Below are 21,436 nucleotides of genomic sequence, written 5' to 3'. Positions count from 1 at the left end.
ATGGTAAACGAGCCTGGATCAATTTTGCTATATCATTGATCAGTGCGCGCTGAGGCAATTTATTTGCTCATCTTAGAGAACCTTGATCTTACACTGAAATCCAAATATCGAAAAACAAGAGCGAGCCTTCGATCAATGCGATGTGTAATACAGAATGAAATCCATGCCGATAGAGAGTTGAATGCTCATCAGACAATAACTGTGAAGTGACTATCTTCTTTACATAGGCTGTATGTGAATTTGCTCTGCAAGGGGTTGTGTCACCATCATATTTATTTGTGAGGAAAATAGATTTTTTTAAAAACTTTTTTTTCAATGTGACCATAATAATAATAATAATAATAATGCATGGTTGTAAATATATTTGTTTTATTATAAGGATGTTACCTATAGATTTAATATTACTGTGCCTGCCTTGTGGCTCTTTTATTTTTTAACTGATATTAGGTAGTCACTAGTGATGAGCGAACGTGCTGGGATAGGGTGTTTTCCGAGCATACTCCTGTGCTGTCCTGAGTGTTTTCGACGTGCTCGAATACTATGATGTAGTCCCCGCGACTGCATGTCTCGTGGTTGTTCGACAGTCACAACACCTGTAGGGATTGGCTAACAAAGGCTGGTTTCACACATCAGTTTTTTCGCCGCATGGCGGTGCCGACATCGCGCCACAGCGCCGGATCCGGAGTGATTTGTGAAAACCGGATGGGACGGATCCTAATTTCAGCCGGATCCGATGTCAGGATCCCGCGAGAAACCAGATCCGTCCCATCCGGTTGGCGTCCGGTTTTCCAGCTGGTTTTTGACGGATCCGGTTTTTAAGAGCGCCCCTGGGAGGCTCCAAAATGTGATTGGCCCCCTCAAAACTATATATACAGTCTTCCTACAGCCCATCAGTCACAGGTTGGAGAGGAGCAAGTGTTTGGAGAGAAGATGGATGTCGTTATTGCGAAGATTCTGCAGAACAACGTGGAGGCGAATCGCTTGAAAGCAAGTGTTCTGGAGAAGGGGCGAGAGAGACAACGCATCATGCGTCTGCGCCGACGCCGTTTGTGGATCCACCCCATCGCCGCACGGAGAATGACACGTGGGGTGTTTTCTACACTGCACATGGAGCTACGATGAAACCCAGAGAAATTTTCTCATATTTGCGGTTGAAAGCAGAGAACTTTGATCTATTGGTGGACCGAATTGAACATCTCATCCGAAGGAGTGATACATATTGCCGATTCTCTATTTCACCGGCCGAGCGTCTGATGGTCACTCTTCGGTAAGCCATTTTTATTGTAGGTCTTTTATTAAATAAAAAATACTTTAGCCATTTTTATTGTATATACTCCTGTAGTACACTTTAATTGATTGTAATTTGATTTTGAAGTAATTTCTGCCTTGATTTTGTTCACAGATTCCTTGCTACTGGAGAATCTTTCGTCACTACATTTCCAGTTCAGACTGGGAATTTCCACCATCTCCGGAATTGTAAAGCACACTTGCCGTGCACTGTCGGACTATTTGCACGATGAATTTATACCACATCCCACAATGAAGATTTGGTTGGAAGTAGCCGAGAAATTCCAGCAAGTGTGTCAGTTTCCCAATTGCTTGGGCACGGTGGACGGGAAACATATCCATATCGTGAAACCGGCTGGTTCGGGATCAGAATATTTTAGCTATAAAAAGTACTTTTCCATTTTGCTGATGGCCATCGCCGATGCGGATTACAAATTTGTAGCGGTGGATAATGATTCCCAAGTTTTCAAACTGTCTGCAATGGGGCGTCATTTGTATGGAAACACCTTTCAATTCCCCCCCCCCCCCCCCCCCCAAGACCACTGCCTCAAACCTCTAGGCCACCAATGCCTTTTGTTTGTGTTGGGGATGAAGCCTTCCAGCTGTCAGAACATCTGCTGAAACCCTACTCCAGTCATGGATTAGTCCAAACTAAAAGAATTTTTAACTACCGCCTCACACGTGCACGGAGAATGGTTGAGTGCGCTTTTGGGATTTTGACCACCAAATGGAGAGTTTTACTGACATCTATAAACTTGAATACAGACAGTGTTGACGAGGTGGTGACAGCTTGTGTTGTCCTGCACAATTATGTGATATCCAAGGAACAGATTTCCTTTGAGGACTACTCTGAAGAAACCACCTTGGCTGATTATTACAACATTAAATATGGAAGTTCTGTGACAGTGTCCCAAATTAGGGACCAATTCGCAGAATACTTTGTCACCGGAAGGAAGAATAGACTGGCAGGATGAGAGAGTTTGAACAATTTGTCTTTGACTTTGTAACAGTATTTTACCTTTTACCGAAGTTGCGTACCTCTTTGGGTTCTACCCAAAGTATTTTACCTTCTTTTACCCAAGTTGTGTACCTGTTTGGGTTCTACCCAAAGTATTTTACCTCTACCAATAAACCATCTTTAACCCAAGTGTTAACTATACCTTCTAAATAAAATACAAATTTGCTTTAAAAACACAGTTTTATTACAACTTTTTTTGAACAAAACCGTAATAAAATTCTGTTTGGCAACACAAAAATAAACTTTATTTGGCTGCTCCAAAACTTAGAGGTTTGAATATGTCGGGGTGGAAAAAGTGCTGGAGGGGCTGTCCGATAGGGACACTTCGACAGTGGGAGTGTGGAGAGAGGAATGTGGTGGTGGTGGTGGGGAAGGATCAATAGGTAGTGGTGAAGGGGTGGAGAAAGGAAGTGAACGGGTGGACAGGAAACTGGGAGTTGGGTTAGGAATTTGGTATGATGGAGGGGTGTAGCTGATGGTTTGGGAGGTTTGGGAGGCTGAAGCGTTGATGGGTGGAGAAGGGGGTTGGGACATGACGGGTGAATGAAGCTGGTGGTAGTGGGCAGGGAGAGGAGGCGCAGAAGATGTTGTTGGAAACTGGTATGGGGAGTGATGTTCATACTGGTTTGGATGGTGGGAAGGGGCACGGGCAGGGGACGCTGGTAGTGGTCTGGATGGTGGGACGGGGCATGGTCACGATGTGGGTAATGGTGAGGTTGGTGGGACGGGGCTCGGGCATGTTGCTGTTATGGGTCAGGAGGATGGTAGTGGCTGTAGTGTGGACAGTGACTGAAGGGGGGGCAGGTGCAGGAGGGGTGGCAAGTGCGGTGGCTTTAGAGGCAATGAGCGCTAGAGTAGATTGGCAGGCTTCCATTACTTGCATCTGCTGATCAGTAGATAGCTTCTCCATTTGCTCGAGTTCCGACCGGAAAAAGTGTGGTTCGGTGACTGACTTGCCTCTGAACGCATCGTTAGCAGAAGTGTATGCAACTCGAGTATGCTTTTATTTATTAAATTGAAACCTGCAGCCATTTGCTCGGACAAAACTTTGAGACAGTTCTGGAAGGATGTGTTCAGGTGCAAGAACTCTGGCGCATAGCTCTGTACCGGACTCCTCTGCCGCTGGCGCCCCGAAGCCACAGGTGTACTAGAGGTGGCAGCAGCAGAGGGGTGGGGGGTACAGGAAAAGCTATATCCTCACCAGCAGATTCATGCAATGGAACCGGCCAGGATGCTCCAGGGCTGGTGGATGGTACTGAGGTATCAGATGGGTTGGAAGGCTGAGAAGTTGCAGAGGGGCTGGGACTGTCGAAGTGTCCCTCGGTGGCGGACTCCTGAGGGATCGCCCCAGAAGGGTTCAACGCAGCTGCAAGCTCCCGAGTGCTCCCGACAGTGCTGTGGAACAAAGAAAAAAAAGTAATTAATATACTGACATTGCATGGCCCTTGCTGAAACAACAAAAGAGGGTTGGACATGTAAAACATTGCTTATTACATGTGGTGGGTAATATTTACCTTCGGGTCACCATCGTTGACCTGAGGAACGACAGGGCTTGGGCATATTTGTATCTGCTCCTGCGTCCTCCAGAACCACTCGGGGTCCGCATCTTTGTTGAATGCCTTCTTAAAGCGATCCCTGATAGACCGCCACCGCTTCACAATCCTCTCACCTGTAAAAAAGGAGAAACACAAATTGGTTAAGATACAATACTTAGAATGCATCAACATAACTGAACTGTGTATACTTACGTTCTTGATTCTGGGCCTGAACATCGAGGTCCTTCCAGTTCTCAACTAGCTGTTGGCATACTTGTTCCCAGAGTCGACGGGTCACTATGACATCCGCATGGCGGCGGTCACCCATGTTCCACAGCGGCTCCCTGTCTCGGATCAGATCGATGAGGAGGTCAATGTTGAGGCCGACCTCCTCACCGTCCGAATCAGGAGCACGCTGTGAAGCCTGTTATAAAAAAAGGGCAAAAGAATAAAATTAGATTCAAAACATAAAGAAAATACAAAAAAAAAGCTGCTTACACGATGACGGCCGCCACGACTCTCACGCCGACGACCCTGGAGCCACATGGAGGTCCTCTTGATGGAGCACCAGAATCCGAACTCTAAAAGAAAAACATAAAACGTATGTGCTTGTAGTTAGCCTATTTATGTGTTGTGTACATTTTGATATCTATAATGATCATTTTGTTCATGTTGTGCGATGTGTTCAATGATCAGTTTCTATGTGTTGTGTGCATTGTTCTTTCTGTAATCTTTTGTTTTTATGTGTTGGGTGTAGTGTGTGGTTTGTGGTTCTGCGATGCATGAAAGAAACATACCAATTGTGATCCCGCTCCAGATCTTTCTCCACCCCTTCCCCTCTATATATACAGAGAGAGCGCGCTAGACAGAGAGAGCTAGCCAGAGAGCTAGACAGAGAGAGAGAGCGCACGCTAGACAGAGAGAGAGCAAGACAGAGAGAGCGCAAGAGAGCTTGAGCGAGAAATTATATAAAAAAGATATATTCACCTCAGTGCGCTGCCGACTAGAGGGAGGGCTCCCAGAAGAAGACATGGCTAATGGCAGGTAGGCTCTTGCTGGAAGGCAGGCAGGCTAGGCTCTTGCTGGAAGCAGGCAGGCTAGGCTCTTGCTGGAAGGCATTTCAAAAACCTGACCGGCACATCCAAACATAGACTAAGTGTGAACAGGTGCTGAACCTAGAGTCGCCAACTCGTATATAGTAAAGTAAATAAGGCAGCACACTGCAGTGCTAAAACATGTAAACTTGAAAACACGAAATTTGAACTGCATTACTGCACTAGAAATATGAAAAATGAGAGCTTTTAGCGCATAAAAATGGCCAATTTTATGTGTACATGGTAGCCCCTTTACGGCATCTCTCTTATACCAGGTCCTAAACTTGCCTTACCTCGCTGAGAATACACGTCTCCATCTGAATGGGTACATGTGAAACCTATAAGAGAGATGCCGTAAAGGGGCTACCACACTAAGCGACGCTGCAGCGATACCGACAACGATGTCGATCGCTGCAGCGATGCTGTTTGGTCGCTGGAGAGCTGTCACATAGACAGCTCTCCAGCGACCAACGATGCCGGTAACCAGGGTAAACATCGGGTTACTAAGCGCAGGGCCGCGCTTAGTAACCCGATGTTTACCCTGGTTACCATCGTAAAAGTAAAAAGTAAAAAAAACAAACACTACATACTTACCTTCCGCTGTCTGTCCCCGGCGCTGTGCTTTCCTGCACTGGCTGTGAGCACAGCGGCCAGAAAGCAGAGCAGTGACGTCACCGCTCTGCTTTCCGGCTGGCCGGCGCTCACAGCCAGTGCAGAGAAGCACAGCGCCGGGGACACAGCGGAAGGTAAGTAAGTAGTGTTTTTTTTTTTTTTACTTTTACGCTGGTAACCAGGGTAAACATCAGGTTACTAAGCGCGGCCCTGCGCTTAGTAACCCGATGTTTACCCTGGTTACCAGTGAAGACATCGCTGAATCGGCGTCACACACGCCGATTCAGCGATGTCTGCAGGGAGTCCAGCGACGAAATAAAGTGCTGGACTTTCTGCAGCGACCAACGACATCACAGCAGGATCCTGATCGCTGCTGCGTGTCAAACTGAATGATATCGCTATCCAGGACGCTGCAACGTCACGGATCGCTAGCGATATCGTTCAGTGTGACGGTACCTTAAGTCTTTTTTACATAGCATTGTATGTGTTCATTTTGGGGCATTTAGCGCATTTTCCGGCAGGTTTTGGAGCAGATGTTGTGTGCTCATACCCCTACGATGACTGAAGAATGAAGATTGACTGCGCAAACTCAAATACTTAATATCGAGTCCATTCAAAGATCCACACGGCAGGCAGTATTACCAATTCTATATACTACGTCCTTACAACATGTCTTTACAACATGCCTTATTTATAATAACAGTAATTTGAAATGGTCAGAAATACCATTTTCTTCAGAAATAAATATAAACCCCTTTTAAAGGGAACATAAAGGTGAGAGTCTTTCAACCTTTTGTTTCCATGTGTGCACACAATTCTTAGCAATGAATGCAATGTACAGTCATAAATAAAAGCCCTCTGGCCTACATATAGAATATGAAAACAAGAAAATTCCTAGAAGGCTGCAATATATTTGTCCTTTCATTCCATCATCAACGCCTCGCCGAACCATTCAATGAATGAGACGCTGAGAGAGCAAAATTAAATAGTTTTTATACTTTGTTTTACCTTCGTTTTATCTTACATTGAGATTACTGAGCATTCTGTACCCAGGCAGATTCTGTTTCTTGTCCATTATTGCCCCTGCTAAGTATTTTGGTTTGGTGGAAGTGGTGACATATGCAATAAATTCGGTATATGTTTCAAAAGTGGCACCTGCTTTCAACCCAAATTTCATGGCCAGGGGTAAACTTTTAATATCTCTATACTAGTCAGATCTATGTTTTCTTATTCACACTGTCAATTTCCCTTTAAAGTTATAAAGTTAAAATATACATTTCTGGCTGCACAAAGCCACCACAAGGGGGAGCTGAGCAGTTGTCTGCATACATTTTTTACATTTAATTAAAAAATATCTATCAGTAAAGCAGCTAGAATTACATATTATAACTCTCGGCTACCTGCTCATAATTCCTGGTGGCCTTGGTAAATGCAATAATTGTTGTGGTTTTCCTTTGTATCTATGTAGTTAAAGCACTCCCAGCAAACTTTTTTTTTACTTAACCCATTGTAAATGTATGTGTTGCATAAGTGCGGTAATATACGCATCAGTCACCATCTTCCATTGCTTCCTGTGCTGTTCCAGTCCTCTTCTGGTTCAAGGAACTGAAGTTCCAACTTTATGGATCATGCTGGACTCTGTGTTTGAGCTAGACATGGCTTATACAGTGATAGTCTATGGAATGTCAGAACAAGACTCCATTGCCTTACATTGTGATAACGACAGGTGTGAGACAGCATCTCGGAATAGCAGTCACGTGACCCAAAAGATGATTGGACCGGCACTGTATAATGAGAAACATGGCAGTCAATGAGCATATTACTGCTCCTGCACTACACTACATATACATTTACACGGGCAATAAAATATTTGGCGGGAGTGTCACTTTATGGGCTACATAAGACAAGAGTTTTCTGCTCACTGCCTGTTACCTATGCAGCCTATCGTCAGTGGCTCATCAATTCAGTCATCTTAAGTTCCTTCCCCTAGTATTATATTACCAGCCACCATCTTCATCTTTTATTAGCGCCGCTCCTGTAGTCTCCAGGAATTTGTGATTTGCCAAAGCCCCCATTCTTTGCTAGGCAATCCGAAAGTCACAACTCAACCAAGAACAAGGCGTTCATAGACGGACATTGAGAGTGTGTGACCGTTACCTCTGACCCCAGAACAAGGCGCTTATAGACTAACATTGAGAGCATGTGACCATTACCTCTGACCACAGAACAAGGCGCTCATAGACTGACATTGAGAGCGTGTGACCGTTACCTCTGACCCCAGAACAAGGTGCTCATAGACTAACATTGAGAGTGTGTGACCGTTACCTCTGACCCCAGAACAAGGCGCTTATAGACTGACATTGAGAGTGTGTGACCATTATCTATGACCCTAGAACAAGGCACTTATAGACTGATATTGAGAGCGTGTGACCGTTAGCTCTGACCCCAGAACAAGATGCTCATAGACTGACATTGAGAGCGTGTGACCATTACCTCTGACCCCAGAACAAGGCGCTTATAGACTGACATTGTGAGCGTGTGACCATTATCTCTGACCCCAGAACAAGGCGCTTATAGACTGACATTGAGAGTGTGTGACTGTTGCCTCTGAACCCAGAACAAGGTGCTCACAGATTGACATTGTGAGCGTGTGACTGTTACCTCTGACCCCAGAACAAGGCGCTTATAGACTGACATTGAGAACGTGTGACCGTTACCTTTGACCCCACAACCAGGCGCTTATAGACTGACATTGAGAGTGTGTGACCATTATCTATGACCCTAGAACAAGGCACTTATAGACTGACATTGAGAGTGTGTGACCGTTACCTCTGACCCCAGAACCAGGCGCTCATAGACTCACATTGAGAGTGTGTGACCGTTACCTCTGACCCCAGAACCAGGCGCTCATAGACTGACATTGAGAGCGTGTGATCGTTAGCTCTGACCCTAGAACAAGGCGCTTAGACTGACATTGAGAGTGTGTGACCGTTACCTCTGACCCTAGAACAAGGCGCTTAGACTGACATTGAGAGTGTGTGACCGTTACCTCTGACCCTAGAACAAGGCGCTTATAGACTGACATTGAGAGTGTGTGACCGTTAGCTCTGACCCTAGAAAAAGGCGCTTATAGACTGACATTGAGAGTGTGTGACCGTTACCTCTGACCCTAGAACAAGGCGCTTATAGACTGACATTGAGAGTGTGTGACCGTTACCTCTGACCTTAGAACAAGGCGCTTATAGACTGACATTGAGAGTGTGTGACCGTTACCTCTGACCCTAGAACAAGGCACTTATAGACTGACATTGAGAGTGTGTGACCGTTACCTCTGACCCTAGAACTAGGCGCTCATAGACTGACATTGAGAGTGTGTGACCGTTACCTCTGACCCCAGAACCAGGTGCTCATAGACTGACATTGAGAGTGTGTGACCGTTACCTCTGACCCTAGAACTAGGCGCTCATAGACTGACATTGAGAGCGTGTGACCGTTACCTCTGACCCCAGAACAAGGCGCTCATAGTCTGACATTGAGGGTGTGTGACTGTTACCTCTGACCCCAGAACAAGGCGCTTATAGACTGACATTGAGAGTGTGTGACCGTTACCTCTGAACCCAGAACAAGGCGCTTATAGACTGACATTGAGAGGGTGTGACTGTTACCTCTGACCCCAGAACAAGGCGCTTATAGACTGACATTGAGAGTGTGTGACCGTTACCTCTGACCCCAGAACAAGGCGCTTATAGACTGACATTGTGAGCGTGTGACCATTATCTCTGACCCCAGAACAAGGCGCTTATAGACTGACATTGAGAGCGTGTGACCGTTACCTCTGAACCCAGAACAAGGCGCTTATAGACTGACATTGAGAGGGTGTGACTGTTACCTCTGACCCCAGAACAAGGCGCTTATAGACTGACATTGAGAGTGTGTGACCGTTACCTCTGACCCTAGAACTAGGCGCTCATAGACTGACATTGAGAGTGTGTGACCGTTACCTCTGACCCCAGAACCAGGTGCTCATAGACTGACATTGAGAGTGTGTGACCGTTACCTCTGACCCTAGAACTAGGCGCTCATAGACTGACATTGAGAGTGTGTGACCGTTACCTCTGACCCTAGAACAAGGTGCTCATAGACTGACATTGAGAGTGTGTGACCGTTACCTCTAACCCCAGAACAAGGCGCTCATAGACTGACATTGAGAGTGTGTGACCGTTACCTCTAACCCCAGAACAAGGCGCTTATAGACTGACATTGAGAGCGTGTGACCGTTACCTCTGACCCCAGAACAAGGCGCTTATATACTGACATTGAGGGCGTGTGACCGTTACCTCTGACCCTAGAACAAGGCGCTTATATACTGACATTGAGAGCGTGTGACCGTTACCTCTGACCCTAGAACAAGGCGCTTATATACTGACATTGAGAGCGTGTGACCGTTACCTCTGACCCCAGAACAAGGCGCTTATATACTGACATTGAGGGCGTGTGACCGTTACCTCTGACCCTAGAACAAGGCGCTTATATACTGACATTGAGGGCGTGTGACCGTTACCTCTGACCCTAGAACAAGGCGCTCATAGACTGACATTGAGAGTGTGTGACCGTTACCTCTGACCCTAGAACTAGGCGCTCATAGACTGACATTGAGAGCGTGTGACCGTTACCTCTGACCCCAGAACAAGGCGCTCATAGTCTGACATTGAGGGTGTGTGACCGTTACCTCTGAACCCAGAACAAGGTGCTCACAGACTGACATTGAGAGCGTGTGACTGTTACCTCTGACCCCAGAACAAGGCGCTTATAGACTGACATTGAGAACGTGTGACCGTTACCTTTGACCCCACAACCAGGCGCTTATAGACTGACATTGAGAGTGTGTGACCGTTACCTCTGACCCTAGAACAAGGTGCTCATAGACTGACATTGAGAGTGTGTGACCGTTACCTCTGACCCTAGAACAAGGTGCTCATAGACTGACATTGAGAGTGTGTGACCGTTACCTCTAACCCCAGAACAAGGCGCTCATAGACTGACATTGAGAGTGTGTGACCGTTACCTCTAACCCCAGAACAAGGCGCTTATAGACTGACATTGAGAGCGTGTGACCGTTACCTCTGACCCCAGAACAAGGCGCTTATATACTGACATTGAGGGCGTGTGACCGTTACCTCTGACCCTAGAACAAGGCGCTTATATACTGACATTGAGAGTGTGTGACCGTTACCTCTGACCCTAGAACAAGGCGCTTATATACTGACATTGAGGGCGTGTGACCGTTACCTCTAACCCCAGAACAAGGCGCTCATAGTCTGACATTGAGGGTGTGTGACCGTTACCTCTGACCCTAGAACAAGGCGCTTATAGACTGACATTGAGAGTGTGTGACCGTTACCTCTGACCCTAGAACAAGGCGCTTATATACTGACATTGAGGGCGTGTGACCGTTAGCTCTGACTTCCGGTCAGTCAGAAGGTTTGGTCACAGTGGGTGAGTATAATACTAGAGGCAGGGAACTTGGATTAGTTACGCAACTCCAGCGCTGAAATAGAAAAAAATGCTGGAGTCATTTATTGTTTTAGCATAAAATGTTGTGATTTAGTGACCTTTTTCTTTTCTAGTCGTCATTTATAAACTGTTCCTCCGTAGTCAGTGTATGAGACTCTTGGAGATAATGTGCTTTTTCAGTGAGGGGGAAATAAACATAAGTCGCATTTGTGCTTGTACATTAGCAGCTTGCCATTTGCATTAAGAATCGCCCATAACAGATGACATGCAGTGATTGTCATGGGAAGAGCTGCTGGGCACAAACGGACATTGTTTTTTTCCTTTTTAATAGAAATGCTATCTAAATTATCAGGTGAGCGAGAATGGCCATCTTTGTCTATTTTGTGTTTACCAAAAGATGCTCATTTTGTTTTTCTTTCCTTGTCCAAACTGTTTAGGCATGTAACTGTATATGTGCAACAGGATATCTAAGGGCCTGTGTAGTCGTGACCGAGCGTCCAGACCTTTCCGCTATCTAAGCAGGCAGTCAGTTGGCCCACAAATGAGCAAAATGCTTGTGTGACTGGTGAAATAATTTTTAAGCTTGCTGACAAATTACCCTTCTTGGCAGCACACAATCTTGCATAATCGGGACATGTGCTGCTGAGAACAATGTCAGTCTGTGTGCACAGAATGAACATATTAACCATATCAGTGCAGAGGCAGCTGTAATCACAGGACTGTATTACTAGCCAGTTACCACTGCAGGTATAGAAAAGCTACCGTCATCACATATAGTTCATTTAGTTCTCTGTCTCAATCTATTTGATTTTACAACAGGCAGCCAGAGTAAAGGGGCTGAAAGAGAGCATTACTAGAGATAGTGTGACCGCGACCTGACCGCAAGCAAAATTCTTGTTTGTCCAGTGAAGTTAATGTTTGGTTTCCTCGAAAGATTATCATTGCCTGTATCACATCATCCTGTGCAAACAGAACCTGGACTGCGGAGAACAATTCCAGCCTATGTGCGCTGAGCGATCTCTTAGGCCTCTTTCACACTTCCGTCTCTGAGCTCCCGTCGAAATCCGTCGATTTCTGAAAAAAACAGGATCCAGCAAATTTTTTTGCTGGATCCTGTTTTTTCTCATAGACTTGTATTAGCGACGGATTGTGACGGGTGGCCTTCCGTTTCATCCGTCGTGCACTAGATCCATCGGAAAATTGCTGTCCGTCGGGCAGGGACAACGCACAGAGGAACGTTTTTTTCTGTACGTCGGAAAATTGCTTAGCGACGCATCCTGCGCTCCCCGTCGTTGGCTATAATGGAAGCCTTTGGACGCAGGATCCGTCGCTGACTTTCAAAAGCAGGAATCCAGCGACGGGTTCCGTCTTTTGAAACTGAGCATGCGCAGAAGAATTTCCAGTCAAGTAAATTCTCTCTCTTGCTATTGATGCTGCCTATGCAGCATCAATAGTAACTAGATATAATGTTAAAAATTAAAAAGAAAAAATCACAATATTCTTACCTTCCGGCGTCCCGTGCAGCGTTACTGATGCTCGCGATGCTCCCGGCAGCTGCCGTTCCCAGTGATGAATTGTGAAATGACCCTATGTCTCGCGAGACCACTACGTCATCAGAGGTCATTGAACGCAAGGCATTACTGGGAACGCTAGCTGCCGGGAGCATCACGGGCATCGGTAACGCTGCGCGGGACGCCGGAAGGTAAGAATATTGCGATTTTTTTGTTTTAATTATTATTATTTTTAACCTGGGTTGCGTTGTGTATGCGTTTTCGCAGCGGAATACCACTGCGAAGAGGCATACACAACAGGTGCACATAGCCACGACGGGTCCGTCTCAAAAACAGGCCCAGTGCACCCGTTTTTTACAATCTGCACAGGATCCTTCTTTTCAACATTTTGACGGATCCTGTGCAGATTGTAAAAAACGGAAGTGTGAAAGAAGCCTTAAAGAGCTTGGTCTGCCTGTGTGAACAGGGCATGAAACCAACGCAAACTGGCAATCGTGTTGCTGGTTGGAGATCGTTTCGCGCTAAGGGCTTAAGTAATTAAACTGCTACATAATGAAATGAGAGGAGTGTGCAACTAATGAAATAAACTGGTAAACTGCAGATACGATTAGTTTCTATGTTAGAAACTTGACTGCGCTCAATGATGTGCATATCTTAGGTGGAGCTCTGCAGGTGCAGATTTCAAGTGTCTAAAGGTACCTTCACACTAAGCGACGCTGCAGCGATACCGACAACGATGTCGATCCCTGCAGCGTCGCTGTTTGGTCGCTGGAGAGCTGTCACACAGACAGCTCTCCAGCGACCAACGATGCTGGTAGCCAGGGTAAACATTGGGTTACTAAGCGCAGGGCCGCGCTTAGTAACCCGATGTTTACCCTGGTTACCATCGTAAAAGTAAAAAAACAAACACTACATACTTACCTTCAGCTGTCTGTCCCCGGCGCTCTGCTTTCCTGCACTGACCGTGAGCACAGCGGCCGGAAAGCAGAGCGGTGACGTCACCGCTCTGCTTTCCGGCTGGCGGGCGTTGACACAGGATGCAGGAGGAGTGCAGAGAAGCACAGCGATGTCTTCACTAGTAACCAGGGTAAACATCGGGTTACTAAGTGCAGGGCCGTGCTTAGTAACCCGATGTTTACCCTGGTTACCAGTGTAAATGTAAAAAAAAACAAACACTACATACTTACATTCCGGTGTCTGTCCCCCGGCGCTCTGCTTCCCTGCACTTTCAAAAACCTGACCTGCACATCCAAACATAGACTAAGTGTGAACAGGTGCTGAACCTAGAGTTGCCAACTCGTATATAGTTAAATAAATAAGGCAGCACACTGCAGCGCTAGAACACACAAACTTGAAATACGAAATTTGAACTGCATTACTGCACTAGAAATATGAAAAATGAGAGCGTTTAGCGCATAAAAATGGCCAATTTTATGTGTACCTGGTAGCCACTTTACGGCATCTCTCTTATACCAGGTCCTACGCTTGCCTTACCTCGCTGAGAATAAACATATCCATCTGAATGGGTACATGTGAAACCTCTTCCTAGACTAAAATTCTCTCTCTCTATGGAGGGGTATTGGACCTGCTGTAATTAAAACACCTGTGGCTAGAAGGCGGAGTGCACGATCAGAAGGCTAGAGAATACATTTCAAAAACCTGACCTGCACATCCAAACATAGACTAAGTGTGAACAGGTGCTGAACCTAGAGTCGCCAACTCGTATATAGTTAAATAAGGCAGCACACTGCAGCGCTAGAACACACAAACTTGAAATACGAAATTTGAACTGCATTACTGCACTAGAAATATGAAAAATGAGAGCGTTTAGCGCATAAAAATGGCCAATTTTATGTGTACCTGGTAGCCAGGTAGGACCTGGTATAAGAGAGATGCCGTAAAGTGGCTACCAGGTACACATAAAATTGGCCATTTTTATGCGCTAAACGCTCTCATTTTTCATATTTCTAGTGCAGTAATGCAGTTCAAATTTCGTATTTCAAGTTTGTGTGTTCTAGCGCTGCAGTGTGCTGCCTTATTTATTTAACTGCTTCCCTGCACTGTCAGTGCCGGCCGGCTGTAAAGCACAGCGGTGACGTCACCGCTTTGCTTTACGGCCAGCCGGTGCTCACAGTCAGAGCAGGGAAGCAGAGCGCTGGGGGACAGACACCGGAATATAAGTATGTAGTGATTGTTTTTTTTACATTTGCACTGGTAACCAGGGTAAACACGTTTACCCTGGTTACCAGGGGACTTCGCATAGTTGGTCGCTGGAGAGCTGTCTGCGTGACAGCTCTCCAGCGACCACATAGCGACGCTGCAGCGATCGGCATCGTTGTCTAGATCGCTGCAGCGTCGCTAAATGTGACGGTACCTTTATAGTGTAACCTATTGTTCTACCATAATGTGATTGTAATGTGCATCACTTGTCCCACCATGCCCTGTGCTGATTAGATTTCCAAGTAGGTGTCTGATGTGCAAACAACATCATGTAGCACATAGTTGTCAGGATTCTGCTGATTGACCACTAGTGGCCGCTGTTGTACACTTTGAGATATTCTGCAGCATTTTGCTCCTCATATCTGCAGGCTGTTATTTTGCCCCTAATCAAAGATGTCTGATTATTGTACCAAAAAAAAAGCCATCTTATTTCCTGTTTGGACCTGCCGCCAAACACACAGAACTCTAAGGCATTGTCTGAGTTTTGTGACTAGCACTCTTGCTGTATGTCATTTCACATGCAGAAAAAACTGGGAAATTGATTTCATAAAGGGGGAGCAAAGAGGGTGTGATACCTTATAATGGCTAACAAAAATATAGTGAATGATGTTATAGAGCTAGCTTTCATCAGGCTGATATGACAAGATATTTGAGGAAACCCAATGATATACAGTAAGGAGCACAGGCATGGAGTGATAAATGGACATTTAAATAAACAAACACTGGGCTTAAAGAGAGAATCCTTCATTAGTGGTGTGAAAGTTTTGTGGACCCCATATGCACGTGAGATCAAAGGGCTGGCGGTGCCTTCATTGTTTTTGGAGGAAATTGCTCAGATTTCATAGTGGGCCATAAATCCTCCTGCAAATTGAGTCCTGTGTGAACAGAATCAACGATGTTAATGAATTTGTATCCCCAGACCCTACCATGTTTCTGTGATTTGAAGTTGCCTTTCAAAATGACAACTTTCACATTGTCTATGTTGTGTCCTGGATCACATAAATGTTTGGTCACAGGTACATGTTTTTTGTCTGTAATTGTATGGTGATGAGACCTCATCCTTGCTCTCAGCCTCTGTCCTGTTTCTCCAACATAGAGGCCCCCCACAGGACGTATACTGCATAGAATTAAATACCCCACATTGGAAGAGGAACATGTGAATGTCCCAGGGATCTTATTGTCCTGCTGTGTGTTGGGGATTTGGATCTTGTCGTTGGTCTCTATATGAATGCAGGTTTTGCATCTCCTCCCATTGCGAGGATATGTCCCTCTTGGTGAGTCTGAGGGCATTGAACTTCGGATCATGATATTCCTTAAAATAGGAGGTTGCCTGTAACATAGCAAGTGGGGGGGGATCTTTGAATAATATTTTTAACTGGTCATCCTTGTGTAGGATATGGTGAAGTTTCTTAGCCGTTTTTCTCAGTATTTCAAGCTGTGGGTTGTAGGTCACTACCAGAGGTACACGATGATTTTCCTCTTTTTTTCTGTATTGAGATACTTCTAGGGATCCCTGTGGCCCTAGTAATCTGATCATCAATGGAGGTGGGATGGTAACCTTGATTTAAAAATGACATTTTAAGCTGGGTCAGGTGTTCATCCTTGTCCTCAGGACTGGAACAGATACGGTGATATCTGAGGGCCTGGCTGTAGACAGTGGACTTTTTGATGTGTTTAGGATGGAAGCTGTCTCATCTGAGGTATGTGGGACGGTCAATTGGTTTCCGATACACTGATGTTTGGAACAAACCATTTTGGACTTTTATGGTTGTATCTAGAAAGTTGATTTTTGTTTTTGTGGTCCAATGTCAAGTTTCTGGCATGATGAAATTTGTTGAATTTGTCATGGAAATGTAGAAGTTCTTGTTTGGACTCGGTCCAGATTATTAAGATGTCATCGATGTAACTGAAATAGGCCAAGGGTTTGATGGAGCGGGATGTTAAAAAGTCATTTTCCAGTTTAGCCATGAAGAGGTTGGCGTACTGGGGAGCCATTTTACTTCCCATAGCAAAGCCGGTGTGTTGTAGATATAGCTCCTCACCGAAAAAGAAAACGTTGTGTGTGAGGATGAATCTGGTAAGTGTTATTACAGACTCGAAAGGCATCCCTTTGGCCTCAAGAAACATTCGGCAGGCGGTAAGTCCATCTTCGTGTGGGATGTTAAAATATAAGGAGTCAACATCCATGGTGGCTTGGATGGTGCTGTCGGGGAGGGGACCTATCATGGATGGCTTATTCAGCAGGTCTATAGTGTCCTGTATATAGTTGGCTGTCTGGGCTTTGCTTTGCTGTTTCAGTACAATCCACATTTTATCAGTAGGAGATCACCATTTACAGGACAACTTGGCACGTGCAGGGTAGTCCAACCGCGTCCCCCAGCACTAATTAGTCAATCTGTCACTATGCAATGTACATAGAAGCTGTGGTGTGGAGAGCTCTGCTAGATCTGCAGCAGAGAAACTGTGACTCTATCACCACTGCTGCACCCAGTAAAGCGAGTGATGTATTGCTGGAATCAGGGTCTCTGTCCCCATCTCAAGTCACATAGCAAAAACCTGGTGACTGATTCCCTTTAAAGCATGGATGTGGATTTTGGCTTGGAAACTGATGTGACAGATTTCCTTTATTTTGACTATTCTGTATATTGAGCCTAGTGAACCTTTTTTTATTGCAATACTTATTGTTTCCACCAACTGGAGGTCTTGGATTGTGTAGAAATCCGCTATTAAATCCTGTCTACATTGGAGATTCTTCTATTATTACTTACCGAACAGGAGCCTCTACTTGAGTTACCAGCGAGTCTGTGGGACTAGTGATGAGGAGGAGTTGGCGGTGGAAGGATTAGGATGATAAGTGTCAGCTGCTTATCACAAGCTGCAGAATTGTGTTCCCAGTGGTGAAGCTCTGACTTTGGAGTTATACATGTCAGTTTGTTATTCCAAAAATAATTCCCGTAAACTCCGGAGCTATTATTGGTTAATTGATAGTTATGTGATATGAAAATGAGCTGAACCTGCTTTATTCTCATGAGTCATGACGTTCTGCAGAGCTACTGCCATCCCAGGTAAATCGATCAGACTGTGATTGTGATCTATATGACGAGTCTTTCTTCATCTTTCAGGGTGATTGAGCAGTTGGGTGGGAAGCAGCTGGTAATGAACCACATGCATCATGAAGACCAACAGGTCCGCTACAATGCTTTGCTGGCAGTACAGAAATTGATGGTCCATAACTGGTAAGTGGCTCCTTGTGAATAAATGACTGTGAAACTAATTTTGCTACATTAGATTTTTTTTTAAATGTTTTTATGGGGTTCAAAAATGGAAAAAAGTAAAAGATCTGATGCATAGATGTAAAAGTAATGGGGGTAAAGATGTACCGATTTTTTTTTACTTTCTTTTAAATAAAATATTTCTGTTTCTGTTTTAAGGTACCGTATATACTCGAGTATAAGCCGACCCGAGTATAAGCCGACCCCCCTAATTTTGCCACAAAAAACTGAGAAAACTTATTGACTCGAGTATAAGCCTAGGGTGGAAATGCAGCATTTACCAGTGAATTTCAAAAATAAAAATAGATCATTATTGCCCCATAGCTGTGCCATATAGTGCTCTGCACCGTTCATATTTCCCCATAGCTCTGCCATATAGTGCTCTGCACCGTTCATATTTCCCCATAGCTCTGCCATATAGTGCTCTGCACTGTTCATATTGCCCCATATCTGCCCCATATAGTGCTCTGCACCGTTCATATTGCCCTATATCTGCCCCATATAGTGCTCTGCACCGTTCATATTGCCCCATATCTGCCCCATATAGTGCTCTGCACTGTTCATATTGCTCCATATCTGCCCCATATAGTGCTCTGCACCGTTCATATTGCCCCATATCTGCCCCATATAGTGCTCTGCACCGTTCATATTGCCCCATATCTGTGCCCCATATAGTGCTCTGCACCGTTCATATTGCTCCATATCTGCCCCATATAGTGCTCTGCACTGTTCATATTGCTCCATATCTGCCCCATATAGTGCTCTGCACCGTTCATATTGCTCCATATCTGCCCCATATAGTGCTCTGCACCGTTCATATTGCCCCATATCTGCCCCATATAGTGCTCTGCACTGTTCATATTGCCCCATATCTGTGCCCCATATAGTTCTCTGCACCGTTCATATTGCTCCATATCTGCCCCATATAGTGCTCTGCACTGTTCATATTGCTCCATATCTGCCCCATATAGTGCTCTGCACCGTTCATATTGCTCCATATCTGCCCCATATAGTGCTCTGCACCGTTCATATTGCCCCATATCTGCCCCATATAGTGCTCTGCACCGTTCATATTGCCCCATATCTGTGCCCCATATAGTGCTCTGCACCGTTCATATTGCTCCATATCTGTGCCCCATATAGTGCTCTGCACCGTTCATATTGCCCCATATCTGCCCCATATAGTGCTCTGCACTGTTCATATTGCTCCATATCTGCCCCATATAGTGCTCTGCACTGTTCATATTGCTCCATATCTGTGCCCCATATAGTGCTCTGCACCGTTCATATTGCTCCATATCTGCCCCATATAGTGCTCTGCACTGTTCATATTGCCCCATATCTGTGCCCCATATAGTGCTCTGCACCGTTCATATTGCTCCATATCTGCTCCATATAGTGCTCTGCACTGTTCATATTGCTCCATATTTGCCCCATATAGTGCTCTGCACCGTTTATATTGCTCCATATCTGCCCCATACAGTGCTCTGCACCGTTCATACTGCCCCATAGATGCTCGGTATAAATCTGTGCCGCCGCTGCTGCTGCAATAAAAAAAAAAAAAAAGCCATACTCGCCTTTCTTGATTGCAGCTCCCAGTGTCCGGTCCCGGCGTCTCTCCGCTCTGACTGATCAGGCAGAGGGCGCCGCGCACACTATATGCGTCATCTCGCCCTCTGACCTGAACAGTCAGTGCAGATAGACGCCGGGAAGATGGAGCGGCGCCCGGCGGCTGGAACGCGGACAGGTGAATATTACATACTTACCTGGTCCCGACGTCCGGCTCCCCCTGCCGTCCCACGGTCTTCTGTGCCGCAGCCTCTTCCTCTATCAGCGGTCACCGGCACCGCTGATTAGAGAAATGAATAGGCGGCTCCACCCCTATGGGAGGTGGAGCCGCTTATTCATTTTTCTAATGAGCGGTCCCACGTGACCGCTGAAGAGGGGAAGAAGCTGCAGCACAGAAGACCGTGGGACGGCAAGGGGAGCGCCAGGATCGCCAGGACTAGGTGAGTATACCTCAGCGCCCTCTCCCCCTCACCCGCCGACCCCACCGCTACCGTGACTCGAGTATAAGCCAAGAGGGGCACTTTCAGCCCAAAATTTTGGGCTGAAAATCTCGGCTTATACTCGAGTATATACGGTATATCTAAATCTGATGGCATTTTAATTTTTTTTTTTTTTTTTTTTTAAATATGCAGCACCCGAAGACACTCTGGTTAAATAAAATGTTCCTGTGCTGAGATAATCTTATAAATGTGCGCTGTGTAATGGCTGTGTCTGACCGTACAGGAACATGGTCTGATCATACCTCAGCACCTGGGAAGGGGAGCAAAAGAGTATACAGACAGAACAGCAGGAGATCACTAATTTTATGTAAACACATCCAATTGGGGAAATTATTAATGTTCCAAGACCTATTGATTAACATTGACTTTTATTCATAGAAAAGCCGCTTTAACCCCTTAGTGACAGAGCCAATTTGGTACTTAATGACCGAGCCAATTTTTGCAATTCTGACCACTGTCACTTTATGAGGTTATAACTCTGGAACGCTTCAACGGATCCCGCTGATTCTGAGATTGTTTTTTCGTGACATATTGTAATTCATGTTAGTGGTAACATTTTTTCGATATTACTTGCGATTATTTATGAAAAAAACGGAAATATGGCGAAAATTTTTTAAATTTTGCATTTTTCAAACTTTGTATTTTTATGCCCTTAAATCAGAGAGATATGTCATGAAAAATAGTTAATAAATAACATTTCCCACATGTCTACTTTACATAAGCACAATTTTGGAAACAAAATTTTTTTTTGTTAGGGAGTTATAAGGGTTAAAAGTTGACCAGCAATTTCTCATTTTTACAACACCATTTTTTTTTTTTAGGGACCACATCACATTTGAAGTCATTTTGAGGGGTCTATATGATAGAAAATAATGAAGTGTGACACCATTCTAAAAACTACACCCCTCAAGGTTCTCAAAACCACATTCAAGAAGTTTATTAACCCTTTACGTGCTTCACAGGAACTGAAACAATGTGGAAGGAAAAAATGAACATTTAACTTTTTTTTGCAAACATCTTAATTCAGAACCATTTTTTTTATTTTCACAAGTGTAAAAACAGAAATGTAACCATAAATTTTGTTATGCAATTTCTCCTGAATACACCAATACCCCATATGTGGGGGTAAACCACTTTTTGGGCGCACCGCAGAACTTAGAAGTGAAGGAGCGCCGTTTTACTTTTTCAATGCAGAATTGGCTGGAATTAAGATCGGACGCCATGTCACGTTTAGAGAGCCCCTGATGTGCCTAAACAGTGGAAACTCCTCACAAGTGACCCCATTTTGGAAACTAGACCCCTTA

General features: G+C 45.1%; 1 protein-coding gene across 3 annotated transcripts in view; it reads left to right on the top strand.

Annotated features, from left to right (window-relative positions):
• The window catches only part of ATP6V1H (ATPase H+ transporting V1 subunit H), a 235,209-nt gene that overhangs the window by 154,140 nt on the left and 59,633 nt on the right, over positions 1 to 21,436 (top strand). For 2 of the 3 annotated variants that reach the window (XM_069731341.1, XM_069731342.1), the window contains exon 14: positions 17,914 to 18,027. In XM_069731341.1, coding sequence (XP_069587442.1) covers positions 17,914 to 18,027 — 114 coding nt within the window. Of the gene's footprint in view, positions 1 to 17,913; positions 18,032 to 21,436 lie in introns of those variants that run through there. The other variant, XM_069731344.1, reaches the window with a different exon arrangement.

This window comes from Ranitomeya imitator, chromosome 6 (genome assembly GCF_032444005.1).
Source record: "Ranitomeya imitator isolate aRanImi1 chromosome 6, aRanImi1.pri, whole genome shotgun sequence".
NCBI classification, from domain to species: domain Eukaryota; kingdom Metazoa; phylum Chordata; class Amphibia; order Anura; family Dendrobatidae; genus Ranitomeya; species Ranitomeya imitator.
The sequence above is the reverse complement of the archived record's forward strand: the minus strand, read 5'-3'. Positions and strand labels throughout refer to the sequence as shown.